This window comes from Pocillopora verrucosa, chromosome 8 (genome assembly GCF_036669915.1).
Source record: "Pocillopora verrucosa isolate sample1 chromosome 8, ASM3666991v2, whole genome shotgun sequence".
NCBI lineage: Eukaryota > Metazoa > Cnidaria > Anthozoa > Scleractinia > Pocilloporidae > Pocillopora > Pocillopora verrucosa.
This window is the reverse complement of record NC_089319.1, coordinates 11668603-11696129: the sequence shown is the minus strand read 5'-3', so window position 1 is coordinate 11696129 and position 27527 is coordinate 11668603. Positions and strand designations below refer to the sequence as shown.

Here is a 27527-nt window from a genome sequence, read left to right as displayed (position 1 = left end):
ATAAGAGTTCCCGATCGCAAGAAGTTTGTAGGTCGATTGGGGAATCCTTGAGCTCTGATTAGAACTTCCGATCGAAAGAAGTTTGTTGGTAGATTAGGGAGTCAATAAACTCTGATAAGCTATGAAGTTAATGAGTGAGAATATCAAGTTCAGTCACGTCAGTCCACCCAATAATGGAACAGCTGTATCCCAAATCTAGTGACCATGACCAACCTCCTTTTTAAACATACTTTTCTCTTGAGCTATCGAGCCAACAACATCTGCCGTTTATTCTTTCTTTTATGAACTAAGAAAATTAGCAGCACCACATCAACAATTGACCCACATTGATTATGATCGTTCTCTTTCATTGCAAATCGATACGAAATAATAATTTAAAAGGCAGTTTTTATTATATTTTATAAAACCAAGTTTATCTTGGTTTCCTTAGCAACCACTGCGACAGTTCAACCGACCGCATTTATCCCACATTTAATGACTGCAAAAGTTAAAAAACGATTTTAACACTTGGTTGAGTAGTTTTGGAGATATTGCGAAAACCGTTCCTGAACCATAAATATTGATACTTCCAAATGTACCCCCACCCTCTTAAAAATCAGTGTGCAGCAAGTCACTGACCCCGCAAATTGTGACTATGACTAACACAACGATGATCTCTGGGTATCAGCCTATCGTAATCCCTTGTCAAACCTTTTGTGTAACGGGGGTGATGCGTAGTGCCTTTTTTGAGATTCTTCTCCTCGACTATAGACCACAAATACTAACTTCTTACTAACCAAGCGTGAGGGCCGCACTGGGGAATATAAGCCCGAGGTCGTGGCAGTACGGACCGAGCGCAGCGACGTCCGCATAAAAACGATCGAGGGCCAATATTCCGCTGTGCAGCTCTAGCAAACGAGGTTAGTAAATAGTTTATTTCATGGCACGTGGACCAAACTTGATAATTTTTGATTGACTGGTTTTCGCGAACAACTATACACGGCTTATGACCGTTTCTGCGCGTATGGTAAAATCCTGACAGAGTAAGAACAATCAAAACGCTTGGATTGACCTCGGAACTACCTTACGTACCAAATAATAATAAGTAATAACAGTAAGGCCTGCTGCATGTTATCGCAAAGATTTACTATGACCCATGGTGATTAAAACGGTCGCAGCCTGGTGTGCTGAGACTGGGGACTACCAAGCAAACAGTTTCTACGGTGACGATATCAATATAATACCAATCAGGCAAGTGGTGAGTATTAAGGAAAATTTCAAGTGTGATGCCTGAGTTGATAAATGAGAGAGTAGGGGGAATAGATCCCTAAGAACCCTGCGCGAACCTTCCGACACATCCTTTAAACATAGATAGGTATAGGTTTAGCGCCAGGGTAAGGTAACCCTCCCTGTGAGGAATAAGCAAGTAGTTGACTCTCAACTCGAAACAGCTGTGAGAGACTTAAAGAAAGTGCCACATATTTCTCGTTCTTTCACCAACATAACTCTAAACTGCTGCAACTGTTTAATGAAGTGACTCTTTCGATCGATAATTGTTGGATGGAATTGTGTCGGGGTTATTCGATCAGAGTTCAGCATTTTCCTTTTATGAAAAACAGTATACTAAATCTAGCCAACCTCTTTGGAAAGAGACAAGACGGCGAAAGACACAATACTTTAACTTCAAAAAATCCACTAACTGATAAATCTCGAGGTCCATTAATTTATTTAAACCTAAGGCCCTTGTAAGAATATAAGAGGCAGCCTGTATAAGTTTCATTTATTAGCAGACTTTTACATCTAACTGTTTGCCCTTACCTTAGATCTAAGGCACCAAGCCAATGCAGCTCCCAGTCTCCCATTCCTCAACGCGTTCATGCTCATAGTCTTACAAATGGACTGAGCTAAAAGTATACAGATAAAACAAAACGTGAATCAGAACAACGTAACAGTACTCACAAAACCCGTCCAGATGGTTTAACGGGTAACACTCGTTTTCCATAAAATGGTGTCTAAGATGATAATCGATCGTGAGTAGCGAAGCTCTCGCGACGCGAGAAGTGCGCGCACAGCGTTGGCCCAGAACTAAGAAGAGTTAGCGGATTATTTTAGAACTGTTTTCAAGAGAAATTTACTCCCTGTTCTAAAAAAAATTTTTTTTCAACTCTTGCTTTTCCTTTGAAGTTTACGCTTTGTTTTTCATCTCTAATTTCATTTTGGAACAATACCTTACTTGAAAATAAAAACCAACCTCACCCAAGAACCTTGCGCCTCCGCCCACTCTTTACTTTACGGTTGTTTTCCAATTTGAAAATGTGCTTAGAGGGAGTTCCCATGACTGTTTTCGATTAATTTGTGGTGTTTTGCAGCGTTCTGTTGTGCTAACTACATCTGTTATTAATTTGTACTTAATTACTTCGACCTTCGACCATTTTTATTTCATATTTTGCTCTCATTGTTTACGTCTTTATCAAGAGTTCTTATTTTCGCCTTCTTCCCATTTAAACCTTAACCACATTATGCATATTCTCCATACATTTCCTAGGTTCTAACAAGGAGAGTTTGTAAAACCATCAAGAGCTGAAGCATTTGATTCATTGTGATAACTTGCGCCTGATTACTTTCGCCTGCACCCAGTCCTTATTTCGAGCTAAACCCTTCCCAATTTAAAAAAAGCTGTGCTCAGTGGAATGCTCTTGATATCTCTCTAAAAATACATTTAAACAACTTTGAGATAAAAAAAAAAGTCGCAACAGGAAAAGGTTTGAAAGCCAACCATCCACGCGTAAGCCCTTTCTAACAGGTCCCTTTATGAATTGATAAAGGGGTCACGTTTATGAAGAAATTGTGGTGCTGCGTCGGTGAGAGATTTTAACAGGGTAATTTAGTATTATCAGCCGAGTTAATTACGTAAATTAGCCACCCTAAAGATTTTACAAGCTGACGTTTCGAGCGTCAGCCCTACGTAAGAGCGCAACAACTCTAAGCCACGCCCGTGTGCTTCGATGTTTTTGATTGGTACGTGGGTGTTAGTAATAAGAACATAAATAACCAGTACTCCATATCCTTTGTCAACTTTATGAACTGGATTACGAGACATTTCGAACCAACACTTCCATATTTTACCGAAGCCGTGGAAAATGAGTGCAACCGTAAAACATACATTTTCTACGTCTATGGAGAAGAAACGCCCAAAGCGAACGCGGAAATACGGACAATCAGATCCCAAGATGACAATACCGGAAGAGATATTTAAGTACCTTCCTAGCGATGTGCAAGAGGCTATGTCTACACTGACGGCTGAAAAACAGTACTCCCTGTACCTGGATATTTTCAAACCTCTGGATTTCTACGAGCTATTGTTCAAGCACATCGAGTTACAAAATAAAATGAACAGTTAAGAGAACTGAAGAGGAATGGCTTGTTAACCCAGGCGAAGTAATGACGTAGCTGAGAGTGTCGTCGGCGGACAAGTCTATACTCTATATCTAAAGTCAAATTCAATGTTGTACTTTTTCTATGACGCTCACGAGCCTGCAAGACGTTTTTGATTTGCAAGAATAAAGAAGTACGGTTTTTCAAAGTGAAAGTAATCCGTTTAAATTTCTCTATACCCTCTATACTTACTATATAAGTTTTAAAACATAGACCTTAACCAAAGATATCTTTCGGTTTCTGCTATCCGAAAAGGGGAAAATACATTGAACTATGAGAAAAGGATCATATTAGAAAAAGTCAAAGTACGTGAAATTAAGAAGAAAATTGACTAACAGTAGCATTTTACTCCATGTGAAGTTTGTTCACAGGGTCGGATTACGTCGTAAAGTATAGGTTGTTTACTGATCGGGAGTCCATGAGCTCTGATATGAGCTCCCGATCGTGAGAAGTGTGTTGGTCAATTAGGGAGTCAATGAGCTATGATAACAGCTTCCAATCACAAAAGTTTGTTGGTCGATCGGGGAGACCATGAGCTCTGATAAGAGCTACCGATCGCAATAGGTTTATTGGTCGATTGGGGAGGCAATGAGCTCTGAAAAGTGCTCCCGATCACAAAATTGTCTTGTTAACTCGGGGAGTCATAGAGCTCTGACAAGTGCTCCCGATCACAAAATTGTCTTGTTAACTCGGGGAGTCATAGAGCTCTGATAAGAGCTCCCGATCGCAAGAAGTTTCCTGCTCGATCGGGGAGTCAGTGAGCTCTAATAAGAGCTCCCGGTCGCAAAAGTTTGTTGGTGGATCGGGGAGACCATGAGCTCTGATTAGAGCTAACGATGGTAATGGGTTTATCGGTCGATTGAGGAGGCAATGAGCTCTGAGGAGAACTCCCGATCACAAAAGTTTGTTGGTCGCCATACCAATGCAGCTCCCAGTCTCCCATTCCTCAATGCGATCATGATTCTAGACTTAAAAATGGACTGAGCTTAAAGTATACAGATAAATCGTGAATCAGAACTACGTAACACCACTCACAAAAAACCCGTCCAGGTAGTTTAACGACTATCGCTCGTTGTTTATAAAATAGTGTCTAAGTTAATAATCGATCGTGAATAGCTGAGCTCGCGCGACGCGACAAATACGCGCTCAGCGTAGGCCTAGGACTGAGAAGAGTTGGTAACACATCACAAGCCAAGAAAATTTGGCTATGACACCATAACGCACGTCCGTCTGTAAGCCCGTCCGTGCCTTCGATGATTCAAATATAATTCTTCACTTCAAAAGCGACTAAGAAACGGCAAAATCAATAAAAGTGAACTTCGTTTATTGAAGCGAACTACACAATTAAACTATTCAATTGAAGCAAACTACGTTTATATACTTTTTAATGTTAAGCAGCATGGAAAGTTCTACGCCACAATGGACCGCAATTTTAAAATGTAATTCCGCAGCACAAAAATTCGTCAATCCCTAATCCTCAATCAGTCCTAACCCTTAACCTTACAAAATCCTCACTAACCTTACCAAATTTTGTTTTCATTGCTAACGTCTTTATCAAAAGTTCTTATTTCTGCCTTCTTGACCCTTTAAACCCCAACATCATCATGCGTTTCCTCCATACTGTTCTCTACACATTTCTTAGGTTCTAACATGAAGAATTTGTAAAACCAACGAGAGCTTCTTTAGTTGCTAGTTATTTCCTATATTCTCGAGACTAAAGCATTCGATTAATTGCGATAACTGCGTCATTTAACTTGCGGCTGATTACTTTCGCCTCCACCCAAATTTCGAAAAAAGCTATGCTCTGTTGAGTGCTGTTGATATCTTTCTAAAAAAGATTTAAAGAACTTTCAGATTCAAAGAAAAGGTCGCACCCTGGAAAGTTTTGAAAGCCAACCATCCACAAGTAGGCCCTGTCTAACAGGCCCTTTATGAATCGCCGCAACGAACCGCAACTTTAACTTTATTTCCGCATGTTCAAAAAATTGATAATCGCCAATCAGTCCAAACACTAAACCTTAACAAATCCACACTAAATTTTTATGGATATAGAAGTACATTAGATATAAATTCCACTTTCAGGTTTTTGACTTTTTCTATTTTAATAGTTCAATTCAAAATTGTAATCGAGCGTTGTTTTCCAACTGATGTGAATTTTGAAGCTGTCTTTGTGTTGTTTTCAACTTTTCTTGCCCCTCCTGAGCTAAATTCATCTGCATATAAGGACGGCTGTTTACATATCAGTGTTGTTTGTCTTGTTTCGTTAGTTTCCTGAACCATACCTTATTTGGAGATATTAATTAACTTCCTAATTACTGAAAAATCAACGGATTATTTGAGGACTGTTCTCAAAGTGATTTGCTCCTTGTTCTGTGAAAAATACTGTTTTTAAAGTCTTAGTTTTCCTTTGATGTTTACGCTTTGTTTTTCATCCTTAATTTTACTTGAGAACAACACCTTACTTGGAAATGAAAATCAACACTACCCAGGAAACCTTCGCCTCCGACAACTCTTTACTCCAAGGTTGTTTTCCCATTTGAAAATGTGCCGACAAGGAGTTTCTATAACTGTTTTCGTACTGAACCGATTGATTTCTGGTGTTTTGCAATATTCCGTTGTGCTAATTTGTACTTAATTGCTCTGACCTAGCCCACTTTCATCTCCAATTTTGTTATCAAGAGTTCTTATTTCCAACTTCTTAAACCCTAACATCAGTATGTATATTCTCCTTACTGTTCTCCATACATTTCCCAGGTCCTTATAAAGAGAATTTGTAAAACCAAAGAGAGCTTCTTTAGTTGCTGGTTATTTTTTATGTTCTCGAGACTTAAACGCTTAATTCATTGTGATACTTGCGTTATTTAACTTGCGGCTGATTACTTTCGCCTCCACCCAGTCTTTATTTCCTAACTAAGCAAAGCAAACTTGGAAAAACACCTTTCCAACTTAGAAAAAGCTGTGCTCAGTTCAATGCCGTTGAAATCTCTCTAAAAATTATTTAAAAGAAGAACTTTCAGATCAAAACAAGCTTCGGAAATTAGCCACCATAGAAAGAGTTTAAAAGCTGACATTTCGAGCGTTAGCCCTTCGTCTGTTGCTTTGACGAAGGGCTAACGCTCAACAATTCTACGCCGCGCCCACTTATTTTTACTATTGGTTCCTAATCCTATTAGCAAAAGGAAGCTTTTAATTGGTGCGTTGTTGCTAGTAATAGGGATATAAATACCAAGTACTCCATATGCCTTGCCTATTTCATGAGAATTGATTACGAGACATTTCGAGCCAACACTTCAATATTTTACCGAAGCTGTGGAAAATGAGTGCAACCGTAAAACATACATTTTCTACGTCTATGGAGAAGAAACGCCCAGAGAGAACGCGGAAATACGGACAATCAGATCCCGAGATGACAATACCAGAAGAGATATTTAAGTACCTTCCTAACGATGTGCAAGAGGCTATGTCTACACTGACGACTGAAAAACAGCACTCCCTATACCTGGATATTTTCAAACCTCTGGATTTCTACGAACTGTTGTTTAAGAGCTTCGAGCCACAAAATAAATGAACAGTTTGGAGAACTGACGAAGAATGGCCAGGCGAAGTGATTAAGTAACTAAGAATGTCCTCGGTGGACGAGTCTATGAACTACATCTTACCTCAAATATTCAATGCTGCACTTTTTCCATGACACTCACGAGAGTGCAGGAACTATTTGATTTGCAAGAATATAGAAGTACGGTTTTTCAAAGCGGTAGTAATCCTTTCAAACTTCTCTAAACCCCTGCCTTTGTGTAACTGTAATATTCGAGTATCATAACACTTGAAGATTTTAAATAAAAATTTCTCGAACTTTTTAAAACATAGACCTTAACCAATTATACCTTTCTTTGTCACTACGCTGGGATTTTTTTCTTTGTCCTGTGCTCTTTTTAGAGAGATATCAAAAGTATTTAACTGAACATAGCCTTTTTCCAAATTGGGAAGGATTTCCTTCATAGTTGCTTCGCTCAGTTTTAACTGGAAAGTTAAATTGAATCAACGGAAAATCTTCCTTAAACTACATTTCAAGGAAAAATAGAATTGTCAGAAACATGTTTTGAAGCTTCAATTAAATCAAGCATTGATTTTAATGTTAATTTAATCCGCGTAGAAAGTTAGTTGAACGAAGTAAATTTTTTCTGTAAACCATCATTGAAATACAAAAAGAATTGTCAATATCAATTTGGGAAGGTCTGAGTTTAAGTAAACACATCGCCTGAAGTAGTAGCAGTTGCACTTTGTTTCCTTTTTGCCATGTAAAGTTTGCTTTGATTGATTTTGTCATTTTTTAATCGCTTTTGAAGGCACGGACGGGCTTACAGACGGACGTGCGTTATGACGTCATAGCCAAATTTTCTTGGCTTGATGTGTTACCAACTAAATTGGGATCTCTTATTAGAGTTCAACCAACAAACGTTTGTGATCGGTAGCTCTTATCGGAGCTCATTCTTTCCCCTATCGACCAACAAACCTTTTGCGACCGGAAGCTCTTATTAGAGCTCATTGACTGCCCGATCACCAAGAAAACTCCCCAATCGACCAACAAACTTATTACGATCGGGAGCTCTTATCAGAGGTTATGGATTCGGCGATCGACCGACAAACTTTTCTGATCGGGAGCTCTTATCAGAGCTCATTGACTCCCTAATCGACCAAGACGAAAAACATATAAACAACCTTCATTTCATTTTTACTGTTAAGCAGTATGGAAAGTTCTTAGCCACAACGAACCGCAATTTTAAACGTATTTCCGCAGCACAAAAAATCGCCAATCCCCAATCTGTCCTAACCCTGAACCTTACCAAATCCCCATTAAATTCGCATGGACATGGAAGTACATTAGACATAAATTTCACAATTTCAGGCTTTTAGGGCTCTATTTCTCTATTTCAATTTAAAATTGAAATCGAGCATTGCTTTGTAACAAATGTGAATTTTGAAGATGTCTCTGTGTTGTTTCTCACTTTTTTTGGCCCCTCCCAGGATCATCTGCAGGAAAGTACGGCTGTTTACCTGTCAGTTTTGTGTGTCAAGTCGCGCTAGTTCCTGAACCATACCTTATTTGGAGATACTAATTAGCTTCCTAAAATTATTGAAAAATCAACGGATTATTTGAGAACTGTTTTCAGGAGTGATTTTCTCCTTGTTCTACAAAAAAACTGTTTTTCAACGTTTACTTTTCCTTTGATGTTTACGCTTTGTTTTTCATCTTCAAAATCATTTTGGAACAACACCTTATTTGAAAATAAAAATCAGGGTCACTAAGGAACTCTACGCCTCCGCCCACTCTTTACTTCAAGGTTGTTTTCCAATTAGTAAATGTAAAATATTCCGAACCCTACGCCTAGGCTTAGCTAATGCGGAATAATGATGGTCACTATTTTGAATTCGTTGTGGGTCGTTAAAGCAGTCGTAAATTAGGTTCTCGCAAGAGTAGAAAAACATCAATGGAGCACAAGAAATTGCAAATTGACAAATCAGGGCTTTTTTTTCAGAGATGCACAAATCGTAACGCAGCCTATTAACGTTCATTACGCATATCTCTTGGAAGATCTTACTAATAGAACATTAATATAACTGCATACTGCCTCAAGCAGCAATGTCGAAAGTGTCGTGTGAGTTAATATGATAAGAAAAGATGGTACATTTTGAGCTCCATAATGGAATGGAGAAAGATGCCTTTCTTTCGTTTCGTCATGAGCATAGGACAAAGAAAAACTCCCAGCCTAGAAACACGACGAAAAACATGATAACTACATTCATTTCCCTTTTAATGTTAAGCAGCATGGAAAGTTCTAAGCCTCATCGGAGGGCGATTTTAAATTTATTTAATCGCCAATCAGTCCCTACACTACACCTTAACAAATCCACACATAGATAGAAGTACATTAGACATAAATTTCACTTTCAGGTTTTTTTCTTTATCTACATTAATAGTTCAATTCAAAATTGTAATCGAGCGTTGTTTTCCAACCGACGTGAATTTCGAAGCTGTCTGTGTTGTTTTCAACTTTTCCCTTGGCCCCTCCTGGGCTAATTTCATCTGCATATAAGGACGGCTGTTTACAAAACCTTACCAAATCCCCACTAAATTCGCATGAACATGGAAGTACAATAGACATAAATTTCACAATTTCAGGCTTTTCAGGCTCTATTTCTCTACTTCAATTTAAAATTGAAATCGAGCATTGCTTGGTAACAAATGTGAATTTTGAAGATGTCTCTGTGTTTGAAGAATTTAGATATATGAAAATTCACATATTTGCACTGCGGTGGAGAGATGAAATTAGAAGATCCTCGCAGCTAAGAACACTACTGAAACTAGTAGTTGTAAATAGGACCTGAAAAAAATTTTTTTTTTTTTGGCCCGTACGGGATATGAACCCATGACCTCTGCGATACCGGTGCAGCGCTCTACCAATTGAGCTAACAAGCCAACTGGGAGCTGGTCAATGAATTGGGTACAAATAAACATCCAAGTGAATGAAGAATTTAGATATATGAAAATTCACATATTTGCACTGCGGTGGAGAGATGAAATTAGAAGATCCTCGCAGCTAAGAACACTACTGAATCTAGTAGTTGTAAATAGGACCTGAAAACCTGTTTCTCACTTTTTTTGGCCCCTCCCAGGATCATCTGCAAGAAAGGACGGCTGTTAACATGTCAGTGTTGTGTGTCAAGTCGCGCTAGTTCCTAGACCATACCTTATTTGGAGATACTAATTAGCTTCCCAATTATTAAAAAATAAACGGATTATTTGCGAACTGTTTTCAACGTTTACTTTTCCTTTGATGTTTACGCTTTGTTTTTCACCTCTAGAATCATTTTGGAACAATACCTTATTTGGAAATAAAAATCAATGTCACTAAGGAACTCTACGCCTCCGCCCACTCCTTACTTCAAGGTTGTTTTCCAATTAGTAAATGTGCTGAAAAGGAGTTCCCACAATCGGAAGTGGGGAATAAGATATTCCGAGTCTTACGCTTACTTTTCTTGCCCTCCTGGGCTAATTTCATCTGCATATAAGGACGGCTGTTTACATGTCAAACGTTGTTTGTCTCGTTAGTTTTCTGGACCATACCTTATTTGAGGATACTAATTAACTTTTATAAGTGTTGAAAAATCAACGGATTATTTGAGAACTGCTTTCAAGCGTGATTTGATCCTTGTTCTTCAAAGAGATGGTTATTTATGATTTATAAGGTTGTTATTCATCTCTAATTTTATTCAATAACCATATCTTACTTAGAAATAAAAACAATCTTCACCCTACAACTCTACGCCAGGCCTAATATTTGGATATTTTCAGTATTCGCTCTTAATCCTATCAGCAAAAGAAAGCTTTTGATTGGTGCGTTGGTGCTAGCAATAGGAATATAAATACCCAGTACTCCATATCCTTTGCCAATTTCAGGAGAATTGATTACGAGACATTTCGAGCCAACACTTAAGTTGTGGAAAATGAGTTCAACCGCAGAACATACATTTTCTAAGTTTATGGAGAAGAAACGCCCAAAGAGAACGCGGAAATACGGACAATCAGATCCCGAGATGACAATATCGGAAGAGATATTTGAGTACCTTCCTAACGATGTGCAAGAGGCTATGTCTACACTGACGACTGAAAAACAGCACTCCCTATACCTGGATATTTTCAAACCTCTGGATTTTTACGAACTGTTGTTTCAGCGCTTCGAGCCACAAAACAAATGAACAGTTAGGCGAACTGACGAGGAATGGCTTGTTAAGCCAGGCGAAGTAATTACATAACTGAGATTATCATCAATGGACAAGTCTATGCGTTACATTTAAGCTCAGGTTCATTATTGTACTTTTTCCTTAATACTTAAGAGTGTTCTGTTGTTTGAGACACAAAATAAATGAACAGTTAGGCGAACTGACGAGGAATGGCTTGTTAAGCCAGGCGAAGAATTATGTAACTTAGAATGTCGTCAATAGACAAGCCTATACACTATATCTAACCTCAAATATTCGATGTTGTACTTTTTCCATGACGCTCACGAGCGTGCATGAATTTTTTGATTTACAAGAATAAAAAAGTACGGTTTTCAAAGCGGTGGCAATCCGTTCAAACTTCTCTATACCCCCTGTCTTCGTGTAATTCGAGTAATATAAAGATTTAGGCAAGCCTAAAAGCGGAGCTCGCATTTTTTTTTCCGCACGTCTCTTCAACAAAATTAAAGCCCCTACTATGGATAAAGTGCGTGGTAATATAAATGGATTTTCATTCGCAACTTCTCCGTGTCCGTGTAGAGGACTGATTATTAGATAGTGCCCGTGGTACAGTTGCGTGGCCGCGCATGCTAAAAGTAGCACCTTGTACAGTCGGTCGTGCGGTTGTACGGTCGTACATCCAAATTTTTTCGGCTTGATGGGTTACTACTATTTTGTATAATTATGGGGCTACGCTCTGCGAGCTCCGCTATCATAACGCTTAAAGATTCTAAATAAAAACTTCTCGAAGTTTTAAAATATAGACCTTAACCAAAGATATCTTTCGGTTTCCGTTCTCCGAAAAAGAAAAAAATACATTGAACTAGGAGAAAAGGATCATATAAGTAAAAGTCAAAGTACGCGAGATTACGTAGAAAATTGACCAACAGTAGCATTATACTCCATGTGGAGTCTGTTTAGAGGGTAAGATTATGTCGTAAAGTTTAGGTTGTTTCCCGAAAAATGTAATGTGACAAGTAACCACGAAGTTGTATCGGGAAACATCGATTAAACACAAGTTCTAAATCAAGAAGAACTTCCTTCGCCAAAAGACCAACGATGGTCGTTCAAATATGCTTTTTGTAGATGTTTGCGAAATCGTACGAGGCAGCAAAAACTAGCCCTTCCACTGAAACTAAAGCTACAGTTTTAACTTCGAGTTTAGCCTTTTGGCGACGATGTCATGACTTTATTTTGTATCCGTAATGTCAAATCCCAGCCTACCGCATATAATTGCATCTTTTCGAATGTCGTTGGGCAACTAAAACCAATTTATCGCAAAAGGCACTTAGAACAAATAAAATTATCTAAAGGAGCCACTGAAAACGCAAACTTACAGCTGCGAGCTGTTAGAAAAGCGGGAAAAACAACGAGGGCGGCTCCTAATCCCTCCCTCTGCTTTTCTCTTGCCTATCATTCACCCTCTCAAGAGACATTTGGCATTTTCCTCTGCTTTACAATTTCAACACGATGGATTTTGGACTGAGCGCTCGCTCGCTAAAAATATGGCTGTACTGCAGTCAACACTTCTCTACAACCTAGAAAATTCGTCAATAAAACTAATTATTTGCACTTAGACCTCGTATAGCCTCAACACTCGACTACAAAACTAATGCACTCGAGAAAGTAGTCTTATATCCCATTCACACCAGCAAAGCAAGTTTAGTTTAACCAGGTTTACCTGAATGAAAATCAGCCACAGAATAGTGAAAAACTGAATTTCCGTAAGTCAAGTAATCGTAAACTTGTACTTTCAAAGAGCCAAATTGGAACTTTAAAAAGCTCCTAAGAAGTTCAACAAAACAGCTTTAACCATGTTTAGGTCATAAGAGAAGGTATAATCACAGCCATGAAGAGTAACAGTAATCTAAATCCTAAAATCAAGCTTTCGGAGTTAAAGGTGACTAGAAAGTAACAATTCGATAACTTAATTCGCGCCAAAGCATGTAAAATACTTTGAAAATGAAACGAGCGCTTTCAAAATTTCCTTCGTGTTACCTTATTCACCTTGTGGGACTAAGTGTTATCTTCGCCCGCTGTTACAATTCCCTTCTACTTCCTTTTATCCTCAAAAACTGCACGTTTTGGGAATGCATTGAACGTCCCTTTGTTACCAATTACTCTAGGCATCACTGACTGTAGATTTTATCCATGTTTCTAATCTTTCTATCATTCCCTTAGATGGGATATAAATTTCAGAAGAGCTCGATTCAAATTACGATCCTTCCGCCGTTTTGGATTACATCCTACCTCACGTGCCGCACAGCCTGATGCTTATTTGTGCGGAACCTGATGCTCACGCGCGTATAAGCTGTCTCGCGCGATCGTCCCGTGCGCAAGCTGCAAAGCGTGCGTATTCAAAGCTCTCCTCTTTGACAACTGTTTCAAGTATCAAAAAAAATGAACGATAAATACAATGATTTCTAATCTTCACCAAATTTCCGTTTTGTAAATGTAATACACTGCCTGCAACGAATTCTTTGTAGCTAATTACTGTAACCTCTGCCTAAAGTATTTTTATAATTTTTTCATTGTGTGATCTCCACTAAATTTTATTTCTTCATCAACCTTTATAAAGCTATTTCAGTATTCGCCGATCACCCATTTTGAGAGCGTTTTGTGAGTTTGCTGTGTCAAATGCGTTATTTCATTTTCAGTTAATATCCCTTCGATATACTTCTGATTAAAGAGACCTTCCGCGCATAATTATTGCCGTGTTGTTTTCCAAGTTTCCAACTTGTTCATACCACTCTTGCAGTCAAACGTTTGATTTGAGTTTTTTCAGTGCCGTTGAGCTAACTGCGTAATTTTATTTATTCTTCATTACTGTAACCTCCGTCAAATCTTTATTTCAAGGTTTTTTCTAATCTTTTATTGTGTTGATTCAGATTTTTAATAACAGCTTTCATAACCAAACAATTATTTTGAGTTCGTTTGGTGATGTTCTATTCTGCTGGCTGTTAAGTCAATTTGTAATAAATTACTGCGACCTAAGACCAATCTTCCTCTCATTTTTTTTTATTATTCAAACCGTGTTTATCAAGATTTCTAATTACGATTTTTGTAGCCAAAAGAATAAAATTTAAAATGTTCTGCCATGTTCCATTCTGCTGGCTGCGTAAGAGAACTTGTAATAAAACACTGCGAGGAGGTCAAATCTTTACTTTATTTCTTTACTTTTTTTATTCAAACTGTGTTTATCACGACTTCTTAATACAGCTTTCGGAACCAAACATTTAATTTAAGAATGTTTTGCAATGTTGTTACTTTGCAATTAACTACCGCGACCAACGCCCAATCATTAATTCAAATTTTTTCTTTATTTGAACCCTGTTTGTCAAGAGTTCTAATTACTGCCCTCGTAACGATACGACCGATTTGAGATGTCTGTTGTGGTAACAGCGTCATTTAAATTGCGACTAATTGCTGTCGCCTCCACCCATTCTTTATTTCAAGGTTGTTTTTCAATTTGAAAAAGTACCGACCGTAAGTTCCAGGAACTGTTCTCGTACCGAAACGACTAATTTAAGAATGTTTTGCAATGTTGTTACCTCGCAATTAATTACCGTGACCAACGCCCAATCATTAATTCAAATTTTTTCTTTATTTGAACCCTGTTTATCAAGAGTTCTAATTACTGCCCTCGTAACGATACGACCGATTTGAGATGTCTGTTGTGGTAATAACGTCATTTAAATTGCGACTAATTGCCGTCGCCTCCACCCATTCTTTATTTCAAGGTTGTTTTTCAACTTGAAAAAGTACCGAACGTAAGTTCCAGGAACTGTTATCGAACCGAAACGACAAATTTGAGAATGTTTTGCAATGTTTTGTGGTGCCAACTGCGTCATTTAACTCGTTTTCACATTTCTCTGACCGGCGGCCAATGTTTAATTTACGGTTGTTTTTCAACCTGAAATTTTGTTGCAGTTCCAATAAGTGCTCAAGCACAGAAATAATTAATTCGATATGTTTTACAATGTTTTGTTGTGCTAACTGCGTCATTTAATTTGTACTTAATTACTTTGTCCTACGCTCAGTCTGTTTCAAAGTCGTGTTTTTCATTTCCACGGCGATTATCGAGTCCTAATTCCAATAACTGTTCTAGCACCAAGCAACCAATTTGTGATGTTTCGCAATGTTTTGTTGTGCTACCTACATCTGTCTCTAATTTGTACTTAATTACAACGAATTAATCTGACCTACGCCCACTTTTATTTTTTTGAAAGTTTTTTTTTCCATTGCCAACGTCTTTATCAAGAGTTCCCATTTCCACTCTAACATCATTAGACACATTCTCCATACTGTTCTTTATACATTTCCTAGGTTATAACAAGGAGAATTTGAAAACCCATCAAGAGCCTCGTTGGTTTATGATCATTTCTTTTAATTCTCTTAACTTAAACATTTGATTCAGGGGTTAGATTGTGAGAATTAGAACCTTGTCACTCGTAGGCATTAAAATGTTGAACGAACGCTTCATTTGAGAATTTTTAACAGTGTGGTCTATGGTGCTCACTATGTCATCGTTTCTTGGGGTGACCTCGGCCCAGTCCTAATTTGAAGGTTGTTTTCCAATTTACTATGTGTTGAACCATAGTTCTACATACTGTTCTCGTACAGTAACTACTAACTTGCGAGTTTTTTTGCAATTTTCTGTTATGTTAACTACGTAAATAACTTTTTTTTCTATCACTCTGATCTACGCCCAGTCATTAGTTAAAAGTTGTTTTTCAATTTACATTGGGTTGAACCACAGTTCTAATTACTCTTCTCGTGGCGAAATGTCTAATTTGCGAGTGTTTTTCAATGTTCTAATGTGGTGACTACGTTATTCACTTCGTTCTTAATTACTCTGACCAACATCCGGATCTTATTTTCAACGTTGTTTTGTTTTTTTTCCCTTTCCAGAGTGTTTAGCAAGAGTTCCTATTTCCGCCAACTTAACTAAACGGCTAATTTCAGTGAGGCCGATCAACGCCCTGTCATTATTTCAAGGTTGTTTTTCAATTTGTTTTTCACTCTGTGTTTAACAGTAGTTCTAATCTGTGCTCTGATAACCAAACGTCTAATTTGGTGTTCTGTAATATTATATCGTGCTCACCGCGAGAGTTAATTTTTCCCTTATTCTAGTGATTTAGGCCCAAGGTTGATTAAAAATTAACAGCACTTAAAATCAATTAAATTAATGATTGATTAAAATTAATAACGCTCTTACCCGTATGAAGAGAAGATGAGTAGACGTGGCCTAGCCTGCTTAGCAGTGTTTTATTTGCTAACTGCGCGAGTTGAGTTGTAGTTTATTTGTGTCACCTCTCCCTCATCTATATGGTAGCGTTGTTATTGAGCATTACGTCCATTAAGTAAATTGCCGTTTTCTTCACGGACTGTCCATTTTGAGAACCGTTCTATCTTGGTTGATGCGTAGTTTTGAGAATGTTTCGCAATAGTTTTGCCACTACCGACGTCATTTAATTTGCTCTCATCTTCTGCAATATTGTAGCGTTATTTTTGACATAGTGTTAAGTTATATAGCGTGAAGTTTCCCATAAGACTTCCTCATAAATAGCATAAAGTTTCTCATAAGACCTCTCTCTGACAGTCTCTACTCCCCGGTTAGGAGTATAAAGTTTCTCATAAGAACCCTCCGTGACAAAATTAAACAAAAATAATAAAAAAATATCTCACGATGAATTTCCCCGTCATTACGACGAAACTTTTTTCATAGCCTAGCTAACGTTTCATACCTTGCGCAAGCATTTCCAAGTCTTCGCACAGCCTGAGCACTTTCATGGCTTTCTTGTCTGTCTCAAGAGGTAGATGCTCAATGTACTCTTCAAGGTGTGCCCTACAACAGTAATAATCGAAATAGTAATAAAGATAATGATAATAATAGGGGTTAGTAAAGTGCTTTCGATCTAGCTTAAGAATGGATACTTTTGTCTTAGCGTAACAAAATCCAGCTTATAGTTAAGCTCAGCTCAGTTTGTCTTTGCACCCAACTAGTATCTGGGAGGCCTGGGCTCGAATCGCGTCGAAGCCGGAATTTCCCCAGACTCCTTTTCTACAATTGCTAAACTGCAGCTCTCTTGCGAGGATCACTGCTTAACCCTTTAACTCCCACGAGTGACCAAGACAGAATTTCTCCTTGCAATATAAATACAATATCAAGTATGCAAGTAATGAGAACAAAGAAAAATATCTGTCAAGGGATTATTAGTTGATCCACTACCAAATTCTCTGAACTAACATGACATGGACTGTATGGCAGACGGTAAGGAGAATTACTAATGAGATCTTGGGAGTTAAAGGGTTAATTTGATTTTAATCCGCAGGTCAAATGAAATCTATTTCTTTCCAAATTGAATAAGTGTGTTTTAAATGAATTACAAGGCAACAAAAATTATCTGGAGCACTTTACGAAAACCAAACGAAAATAAATCTGATTAAGAAGCTCACCTTCCGTAAACCGGACACTGCAGAAGGTAGTCCACTGCAACTCTCCAAAGGCTTCAAAAAAGACAATAATTTATAGTTTTGACTTCACACAAAGCATCTATATTCTTGTACTTAGTTCGTTAAAAATTGCACGTTGGGGGCTACCATGCTGCTTATGGAAAACAACCCATGGCTCAATCTTTAACAGAGTGACTAGCATCTAATTTTTCTTTACAATATAACCTCTGAATCAAATTAAGCCCAAGAGAACAAAGCATATGATGACTACCTAGAGGGGCTCTTGATCGTTTAAAGATTTCTCCTTGTTAATACCACAGGAAATGCCAAGAGAAAAGTGCGGAGAAAATGCATACTGATGTTAAATGTCAAACAAAATGTATTTTGAACGTGCCGATTAGAAAATTGGATAGTGAAGGGTTTCAAACCCGGTAACCGGCGGTCTATCGCCGTCTATAAGATCTCCTAACACCATCTGCTTAGCCTACGAACAGGTCCTCGTGTTTGGGCTTCGCCTAACAGCTCCTTTTTTTCGGAGACAGCCTCCTAATACACCACTGGCAGCCACTTATGGAATAAGTTATTGAAACCCCTATGACAGGTGAACAACTCATTTTGCACAGTACTTGAAAACATAAAAATTTCTCCAGCAAAACCAGGAGAGTTCTTTTTTTCCTCTTAGAGGTCAAATTTAATTCGTGTCTCACCTGTGATGCGACATGAGGCTGGCGGAATACTCTAGGAGTAGGAACTCTCTCAGACTGATACTGTGGCTGAAAATTTTCCAGAAATATTTGAAGAAATTAGTACAGGTAATCGCATGGGGCCGAGTAAAATTAATCAAGGGCTCCTTAGAGCGACCTCATGTATGTCTCAGTTATTCAGTTAATTGGTGAGAATTTTGACCATTTGCCATCTCCCTTGAATTTTGCGTGAAGTACCCTCAAATGACCAGTTGATTAAGCTATAATTATGCTTAATAACAACAGACACAAAAAGAAGTTTCAAGACAACGTTTACTGATTGAATTCAGATAAATTGAGGGGTAAAGCGCAAAAAAAAAATGTCGGAGTGATTGCCGAATAAAGCTGAAAATTCAATCTGCGCCCAAGAAAATGATACAGTTTCAACGCGCGTTAAATTCTGACTAATTAGCACAGGTAACAACATGAATTCGAGAGCACTTTGGTGGTAATAAGCACGAGTAAATGTGACCCTCCACGGGAAAACGGACACTAACGCTTTTCTGTTAAACGGTCTCGAAAAACGGTTGTAAACGGATAGTAAACGGCTAACTCGAGCGTTTAAACGGATGCCATAACCGCTTAAACGGATGGCAAAAAATTTAAACGGTTGACCAAAGTCCAAAAACGGATAGCTTAGGCCTTCAAACGGTTGACCAAAAATAAAAACGGATAGCACGAAACGTTAAACGGTTGACCAAAGTTCAAAAACGGATGACTCACACTGTCAAACGGTTGACCAAAAATAAAAACGGTCAGCCCGAAACGTTAAACAGTTGACCAAAGTCCAAAAACGGATAGCTTAAACCGAGAAACGGTTGACTAAAATCGACAAACGATGAGCCGGCGAGATCTTCTGCGGAAAAACTTTCAGAGTGACAACGGATAATTATCCTTTAAAGCGAAAATATTGAGCATGATAATTTGAAAAGTAATAACTAGCATATACTTGCGCATTTTATTTCTGGGTTAATTACTGCCGCTTTCGTGTGACATTCATGAAATAAGCGCAATTTACTGAGAATAGTTTCGCTGCCGAATATCCTGAGCGACTACCGCGAGAGACTCATAATCTTCTCCTTTGTTTATTCTTATTATTATTGAAAATGAACTTCATTTTTTCCTGTTCGGAAGTTTCGCGAAACAAATTTGCATATGCAATGCCGCCACCTTGTCTGAAGCCGAGACGTTTCAAGGTCAAATAACGCAATGAAGTTCAATTGCAAATAAAAGGTCGAATCGGTGTCACGCACCAAGCGGGGCCGTTAAAATGATTGTCAATAAAACCAAGAAAGATGAATCAAGATGATATAAACAGAAAGAGAGTACCCGATTAAGCAGTCCATCGACTGGGGGTCTGCGAAATATACCAACCCAGCTCACTGCGGCTGAAACACACGCCGATAGATGCCAGACAACATAAGGTCAGTTCAACTTTATTTACATTACAAGGAACGAGCGAGCTTATGTACATGTTTGCTAAGGCGACACTTCGAGTTAATTTTACTTTTGATGGATTTCCATACTTTTTCTTTCTCCGTGGCAGATTCAATTGGAAAACGGCTAAATACTAGCACCTTCAACGCCTGAAGTTTCGTAACGTCTAGTTGCTGTTTATTGTGGGTGCCGTCAGTGTTGCTGTTACTCAGCTCTTCCGAGGTATAGAAGAAAGGCAAAAGTTTCAGAGCGCACCGGTGCCTCTCTTTTTCCTTTTCCAAGACTTCTCGCACCCCTTTCGATTTGCTGGGCGTCACCAACGATCGTATGACATCTTCACCAACTATGTCGTCCTCGAGGGTTGATGGCTGGAGTGCAGGTGTTTGCGGAGTAGTTGGTGCTGGTGGAGTTGAAGGCACTGGTTCGAACCCTTCCATCGGATCATCGCTGAGGAATGCCAAAGCCTCGTGGTCGATGGTTTGCAAGTTACCGGTCTGAGGAACTGGGCCACAATTTACTCCTGGATCACTGAACTAGAAAGTAGGGATATTCACTCGTTAGTTTCGGACCAACGACACTAAACAGGGTCTATTTCCGGTTCCGGTTCAAAGATGCTCAGTATCCTAGTGCGGTTTTCCTAACAAGTCCATTTTAAGAAAAGCTTACGCAAATTATATATAAAAAAAAGCAACTACTTACCACTTTCTCTAACGAATCCAGACGTTGCTCAATCTTGTTTAGTCGAAGGGACATGTTATCCTCCATTGCAGACAGTGTGTCCTGTAATGTCTCCATCATCTGTAGAAATGTAATTTGCGTTAGTTCCATAGGTACTTATAAGATACTAACACTTAAGCCTGCTTACTCGCCACCAGTTAAAAATAATTCTAAAATTTTGGTGTGATAAGGGAAATTGGAAGAACCTATCAAAATAACACTTACATGCAATTCGCAATCATAACCTCAGTTATATTGACATCTTAAAAGTAGAAAATGAGACAATGGTATTCTTGTAATGTTTCTTCATCCATTTTTGAAAATTCAGATTAACATTGATCAATGTGCTTACCTTGCAGACGCTTTCCTGTACTTTGTTGTGCACAGCTTCCACAACAGAGACATTGGCAAGCTGAATGTTGTCGAGTTGTCCCTTCAGGGTTTTACATTCAGCCTCCTTGGCGGCTAACTGCTGGTTTACGGCCTCCAAATCTTTTTCTGTGGTCGCCGTGCATTTCGCTTTCTTGTTGGCTCGATTAGTAGCCCATTCAACCTCTCTCTTTTTCTGCTCAGCCAGAAACGCACTATATGGATCCCCACAAGTCACTGATCTTTCCTAGGAATAAAAGCATCTTCATAAACACAACGAAATACCAAATGTAAGACCCCCGAAAAACAAAACATCGTAGGCGTTTTATGACGACTCAGATTCATACGATTGACTCGGACTACAATCAACCTCGGAAGGAGTAATTTCAACTGTCATGAATGCCTCACAAACGTAACCGGTATAATGTTAAATTTCAATTCAGTACAAATTTCTGCATGCACTTGTTACGTTCTGAATCTTCTGTTGAGAATGTAACCGTCTCGTACTCAAGTTTTATTTCGTACCACATTAAGTTTACGTAACAGTTCAAAATACGCGTAATGTAGTCTGCGAACTGAACGTTGATGAAACGACTATAACTCCTTACACAGCTCAAATCAATTCTATGCGTGAAATATAATTCGATTTGATTCAGCCCAAGTTCTCTATTACTTAATGGACAATTACATGGTGTCGTTAACAAGTGGAATTTTTTTTTCCGAAATCAACACGACCAACCTTATGAATACTTGAATTCACTTGAGTTTTCCGTGGCTGCTGGCTTTCTTCCTGTTTTTCGACTGGTAGTTTGGACTGATTGGAAATTGGATCGGGTTCAGTTCCAGAAATGAACTTGGATGACCACTCAATGTCTTTTTGATTGAGAATCTCTTCGTTATCTGTAACCAAGGACACAATGAGGGTAAGTTCGCGCAGTAATAAATGCAGATGCGTGGAGAGCCCATGAAAAAAATGACTGAACAGAATCGTTGTTTGTCTAGCGAAGAATTATCAGAAGGAAAGGTTGTAAGACTTACCACCCATAGCTATAATCTCTGCTTGTATCTTCTTGCCCTCCCAGTTGACTGTCACCATGCTCAAGTTCGGCCAACTGCTCAATTGACGAACATAATTCGGGTAGGAAGCAGAGCGAAATAGAACAGATTATTTCAGTAATCGATCCGAACTCACAAAAACTTGCATGTTCGGTTTCTGAATTCTCGGTTGGCAAAATAGAAACTCTGATGCAAAACAGGGACTTTTTTCTTTAATAAGAAAACAGAAGAAGCAACATATACATGAACGAAATTTTTGTTCTATTTACTTCGGATTTTGAATTGCGTATCTTCCTGTCTTTCGACTGAGTGATCTGGTTCTAGCCCTTCTCAATCCTACCACGCGATGGCCTAAATTTCTTAGCTAAATAAAATTTAATTGTCAATGAGGAACGATTTAAAACTATGAGACGGGAACCAAGAGAGGATTATCTCGATTTCAATAAATCTGTAGTCAAGATCACTGAGGCGCACTGTTCTGATCGAACAAAGTCGATGGCAGGGTCATGGTCAAATGAATGGCTTCATTGCAATTAGCTCGATGCTCTTGGTTTTTACAAACGGATATTTCAACTTAACTTGTTTGTCAAAGGATGCGACGGAAACTCGCTTACTATGATCACGCAAAAGATAAAACCAAAATAAGATACGGTCTTTCTGTATTTCAAGAACCGGCGAGTACCGAGCGAACGTAACATTGATACTTCGAACTGCCTATAACAGAATGATAGGCAAACAGTCCAAAGCTTTCCGTGGAACTTTAAACGGATAGCTTTTTTTTTTTAAACGGGTAAGCAAACCGTTTAAATGTTTCTGCTAGAGCGTTGAACGGATGCAAATTTTTTTAAACGGATGCAAATTTTTTTAAACGGATGAGCAAACCGCTTAAACGTTTTGGCAAAAGCATTAAACGGATGCAAATTTTTTTAAACGGATGAGCAAACCGCTTAAACGTTTTAGCTAAAGTGTTAAACGGATGCAAATTTTTTTAAACGGATGAGCAAACCGCTTAAACGCTTTCATGAACCGTTTAAACGGATATAAACGGATAGTAAACGGTTTTGCAGCTTAAACGGAAAAGCGTTAGTGTCCGTTTTCCCGTGGAGGGTCACAAATCAAAAAACAAAAACCATGAAAAATTATGTTGTTATTTGTTGATAAAAGATATGAAAAACGCATCACAGAAAGTCAAGACGGACGAAATTTTAGCTGCACACGCGCCATTTGTAATTTGCACTCGTGTTACAACTTTGCACTCGTGACGTAACTTTGTACCCGTGTTACATGAAAAATGCACTTGATTTCAGCCAATCAGAAGCGCGTAATTTTTTCATGTAAATCATTACAAACGAATCTAGGAGCAAAATGGCTCACAAAGTAAATATGTGACTAAAGCTCAAATCCAACGAAATCTGTAAAACCTTGAAACATGGTAATCAGCTGCTAAATATGGCCAAACGACAGCCCAACAGATAAGCGAAAATCAACTTGAAGACAAGAATTAAAATCGCTTACGCGCCGCGACAATATAGTTCCATATCGATGGGACTGTTGTCATCGTCGACTTTAGGACTTTGAGGCCCCCTTTCTTTCTAGTTGAGTATTCTTTCACGCATTTCCTCTTGTTTTTTGATCAAGGATGGAGCAAAAGGAAGGAAAAGCAACCTCGATAATTTTAGTCTACGGACACCATTTTGAATTATGTTGAACACTCCATGTAATCAGGGAGTTCCACCTCTATCTGACTATACGTCATACAATGAAGTAAAAATCAAAATCGCGCAGATCTTCTTATCCCCAAACTTTTCAAATGTACAACACAAGGATTAGATTAAACTTGAAAGCTACGTTTCGGTGAAGTGAACTCACTTAAATTTGCCCGTCATTCAAACCTTTAGTTTGGTAACTCAGTTGAGTTCAAACCCCTGTCAAATCCTTCTCTCTGTTTCTGGAAGCTTTCGGCACTTTACAATTACCCACAGGCTTAATGTGACTTGTTATAACACAGGCAGCGCAAGCTCCGGCTGTGAGATAATCATCTGGCGAAATTATAAGGGTTTGTATGAGAATATTTACGACCGCTCTTAAGAATAACAAAAATACAGTCAAATTCTCAATAAAAATACCTCACCGTACTTCTACAGTGCATCGCTTGTTGTCTGACCGCTTACTATGTTGAAAAGAACCTATTTTAGTGAGTCATCCATCTCTAGCTTTACTACATAAGAGAAGCCCAGGGCTGCACACTCCATTTCCGAACGCCCGATCCGAAAGGAAAAAATCCAAGCTCAAAATGACCGGACGACCACAAATCTAACGCAGAATCCCAGCACATATACTGTAGTTTCATTACAAACTCGATCTTCCCCGTGGAACCGACGCCGAGCCACAGTTTGCTTCAAAAATTTCCAGTTTAGACGTTTCTCACGGCCCGCGTACACATTTCTCGCCGGGAACACATCAGTAAATTGTTTAAAACCACGAGTGCCAAGTTCAACATAGTAAGCGGTCAGACAACAAGCGATACACTGTGGAAGTAAAATGAGGTATTTTTATTGATAATTTGACTGTATTTGCTACTCCTGGGAGCGCTCGTAATATTCCTGTCCAAACTCTTATAATTTCGCCATGACTCTTCTTTCGCTAGTTTATTATCTCACAGCTGGAGCTTGAGCCGTCTGTGGTTATACACTACCTTTCGTGAGGAAATTACAAATGTCTCTTCAAACCTGATGGGAGGCGAATCCAACTGTCCACAATGATGAAGCAAGTCAGTCAGATGGGCAACAAACCACCAGTTTCCAAGAGCCTCGCTGAAAGATTCGACAACCAATAACAACGTTAATTGGATTTTTTTTTAACTTATCGTCTATATCTTAACGATCGTTACCTCCACAAAGTCGTGTTAAAATTTGTCTCGTACAACATGGAGTAAAACTCGACATTAAAATCGGCGTTAAAAATTAGCTTGTTACATCTTCAGAGCCGAGAAAACTGTCAGCCAGCAAAAACACAGGTCTACCGCCGTCTGTTTAGCCTGCGAGCAGGCTCGTGTTTGGGTTTCGCCTCACAGTCATTTTTCCAGCTACAGCCGCCCATTACTCTTGAGGAAAAAGGTATATGAAACCCCTGAAATCTTATCCAGAAAGAGCAGTGCTGGATTAAATAACTGCCATTAAGAAAGGCACACTCTTTCATACCCAAAGTAAACAGTGGATCTGTGAAAAATACCTGCTTTCCTTGATCACAGCGTAGACATCAAATTCAAAAGCTGAGAGCAGAATTCTGTCTAAACTGCGCAAACTTCCACTTCCTCCAAACATGTCGATGCAGGCCTGAAACGGATCAAGATAAAACCTTTTTTTTTGCCAAAGGTGAAAACAAAGATCATGTACGTTCTTTCTGTAGCTTAGCTATCAGTTTTATATCAGTTTTTTTCTATTAGTTTTTCGCAGGGGGGATAACGATTTATCCGGTGGACAGCGTTGTCCGCACCTTCGAACAACTAAGCACTGTAGTTTACCTGTGTGTGGTACTGTAAGTCATAAGACTTGACTGCTGGATTACAGTACAACAGTTTGGCTACAAGAAGTTCGTACCAGTTCTTGCAGTATTCTCTAGAACCAAACAAAAGCAAGAAAAAATACTCAGCGTGATTGTAAAATTACGGATGCAATGGTTTGTGCGTGGAAGCGTTTGGGAGAAGGGTAGGCTTTCGATATTGTTGTATGGCATGAAAATCTTGCAGGCTGTAGATTTTCTTGGATTTTAAAAAATCAGTTCCATAATTTATTACTCCTAAACCCTTTATTCTAGGATTTGAAACCTAATTTTCTTACTTGAAATCACACATTCGCTGCTGGCTGCATGTTTGTGAACATTTGAAGTTACATCAAGACAATCCCCACATATTCACACCCTGAATGTAGAATCTTCTTAATTTGTACATCTTTACATTTCATGTTATAACAGTGATGAAGGCAAACTTGAAAAAAAACTGAAAAGTTAAATCTGTTCCTGCACTTGTAACTTACATCATTTCATCAAATATTTGTTCTTCGCCACAAAGTATCTGAATAGATACAAGACAAATCAGAAATCAAACATTTCGTGCATGGTGTCAGTGGCATAGCTGTCATTCACTGAAATAAACTGAGCCATGGTAGTAAGTAACAATTTTTTGTTTGGAGGTAAACAGTCACGGAAGAACACTTGTATACTAAAGCAACAGATTTTGGGCTGCATGGGCTGGTACTATTTTAGTTAATCTCAGTAAATGAAAACTCTGATAAAGACTTTCTCTCAGGTTGTTGAAGCATCAATCACTTCTTCTTAAAAACAAACCCACACCAGCACAGCCATAAAATTTTTTCAGAACTCACCTGCACAATCATACTACAAAATTGCCTAAATGTAAATAAGCCTCCATCATAATAAGTTTTCCAACGTTACATTTTAAACCTTTAGCTTCCATGAGACCAAGAGAGAATTTCTCCTTACAGTATCAATACAAAATCACAAAGAAAAGAAAAGAGAATAAAGAAACAAATAAATAAACCGATGATTAGTTGATCCATCACAAAATTCTCCAAACTAACATCATAAGAATAGTAAAGAGTATAACTAAAGAGACCTTGGGAGGTAGAAGAGTCAAAGCATTCCAGTGTATATCCTACCCCCTGTGTCATCTTTGCTTGTTGCCATTGTCTACCTTACTACAATCACAGGGAAGTGAACCTTCCTCCTACTAGTACCCCCTACCTGACAAATTTTTTGTAAGTGTTCATTTCCAGCATATGTTTCATTATCTAGACAATGTTTACACTCTTGCTGCCAGTGACTCCATTTCATGGTGAACTCTGCTAAGCTCTGTCCCATGTACAACTAGGGAAGAATAACAGAAACAGATGTGACATGCAATGAACAAAGAGCAATAAGGGATCAGATACAATAGAGCCCATTGCTAGAATGTTGTTAAAATATACATCCTCTACCTTATAACACTTAATAGGTGATGATATCACCTAGTACTCAACCCCTTTGACACCCTAGAGTGACTCATTCCTCCTCACAATGTCACCCTCAAATGATACATTAAGTTCACAAGAATAAAGGCCATGATCACCAATTCAAGAAGGTCTTGATTGTTCAACAAATTCTCCTTGTTAGCACCTTAAGAAATGTATAGAGAAAAGTATGGAGAATATGCATACTGATGTTAGGGTGTAAAGGGTTGAGTAATATATTAAAGTTCACATGGCAACTAGGTGGACAATCAGACATGGTTTGATGCTACTCTGGTTTACAGATTTAAGGACCTCTTGTTGCAGCGTTTAGATCACCCCTGATGAAGGCACTAGACAGGAGTGTCGAAACATTGGGTCTATGAATTGTAACTTCTTTGGTTACATTCATTAAATCTGTAAACCAGAGTAGCATCAAACCATGTCTAGTTGAGTAATAGTCTGCATTTCCTATCAGTTTACCACAGTGACTGTAATAACTCAAAAGCAATGTTAGGAGAACACAAGGAAAGTTTGTGCGCCACAAACCAAA

General features: G+C 38.5%; 2 protein-coding genes across 3 annotated transcripts in view; both read right to left on the bottom strand.

Moving 5' to 3' along the window:
* Nucleotides 1–27527, bottom strand: part of LOC131787283 (nuclear pore complex protein Nup85) — a 54136-nt gene that overhangs the window by 19404 nt on the left and 7205 nt on the right. For both annotated transcript variants that reach the window (XM_066170922.1, XM_059104379.2), the window contains exons 11-19: nt 26733–26855; nt 26006–26043; nt 25495–25588; nt 25203–25306; nt 24701–24784; nt 18357–18422; nt 17653–17703; nt 16941–17041; nt 1798–1883 (exon numbers count right to left, since the gene is read on the bottom strand). In XM_066170922.1, coding sequence (XP_066027019.1) covers nt 1798–1883; nt 16941–17041; nt 17653–17703; nt 18357–18422; nt 24701–24784; nt 25203–25306; nt 25495–25588; nt 26006–26043; nt 26733–26855 — 747 coding nt within the window. The remainder of the gene's footprint in view (nt 1–1797; nt 1884–16940; nt 17042–17652; nt 17704–18356; nt 18423–24700; nt 24785–25202; nt 25307–25494; nt 25589–26005; nt 26044–26732; nt 26856–27527) is intronic.
* LOC131776855 (uncharacterized) lies at nt 19800–22048 on the bottom strand. The gene is made up of 5 exons (XM_059093057.2): nt 21954–22048; nt 21655–21815; nt 20899–21162; nt 20529–20627; nt 19800–20362 (listed from the first exon to the last, which is right to left on the bottom strand). The coding sequence occupies exons 1-5, from the start codon at nt 22009–22011 to the stop codon at nt 19838–19840; spliced, it is 1107 nt and encodes a 368-aa protein (XP_058949040.2). The 5' UTR covers nt 22012–22048; the 3' UTR covers nt 19800–19837.

Excerpts from the sequence above, each read along its gene's own strand:
- LOC131776855 (XM_059093057.2), bottom strand. The coding sequence starts at position 22,011 with ATGGTGACAGTCAACTGGGAGGGCAAGAAGATACAAGCAGAGATTATA. Across the intron at positions 21,163-21,654 it reads TGAATTCAAGTATTCATAAG|GAAAGATCAGTGACTTGTGG; the intron begins GTTGGTCGTGTT and ends TTTTATTCCTAG. Across the intron at positions 20,363-20,528 it reads TGGATTCGTTAGAGAAAGTG|TTCAGTGATCCAGGAGTAAA; the intron begins GTAAGTAGTTGC and ends CCTACTTTCTAG.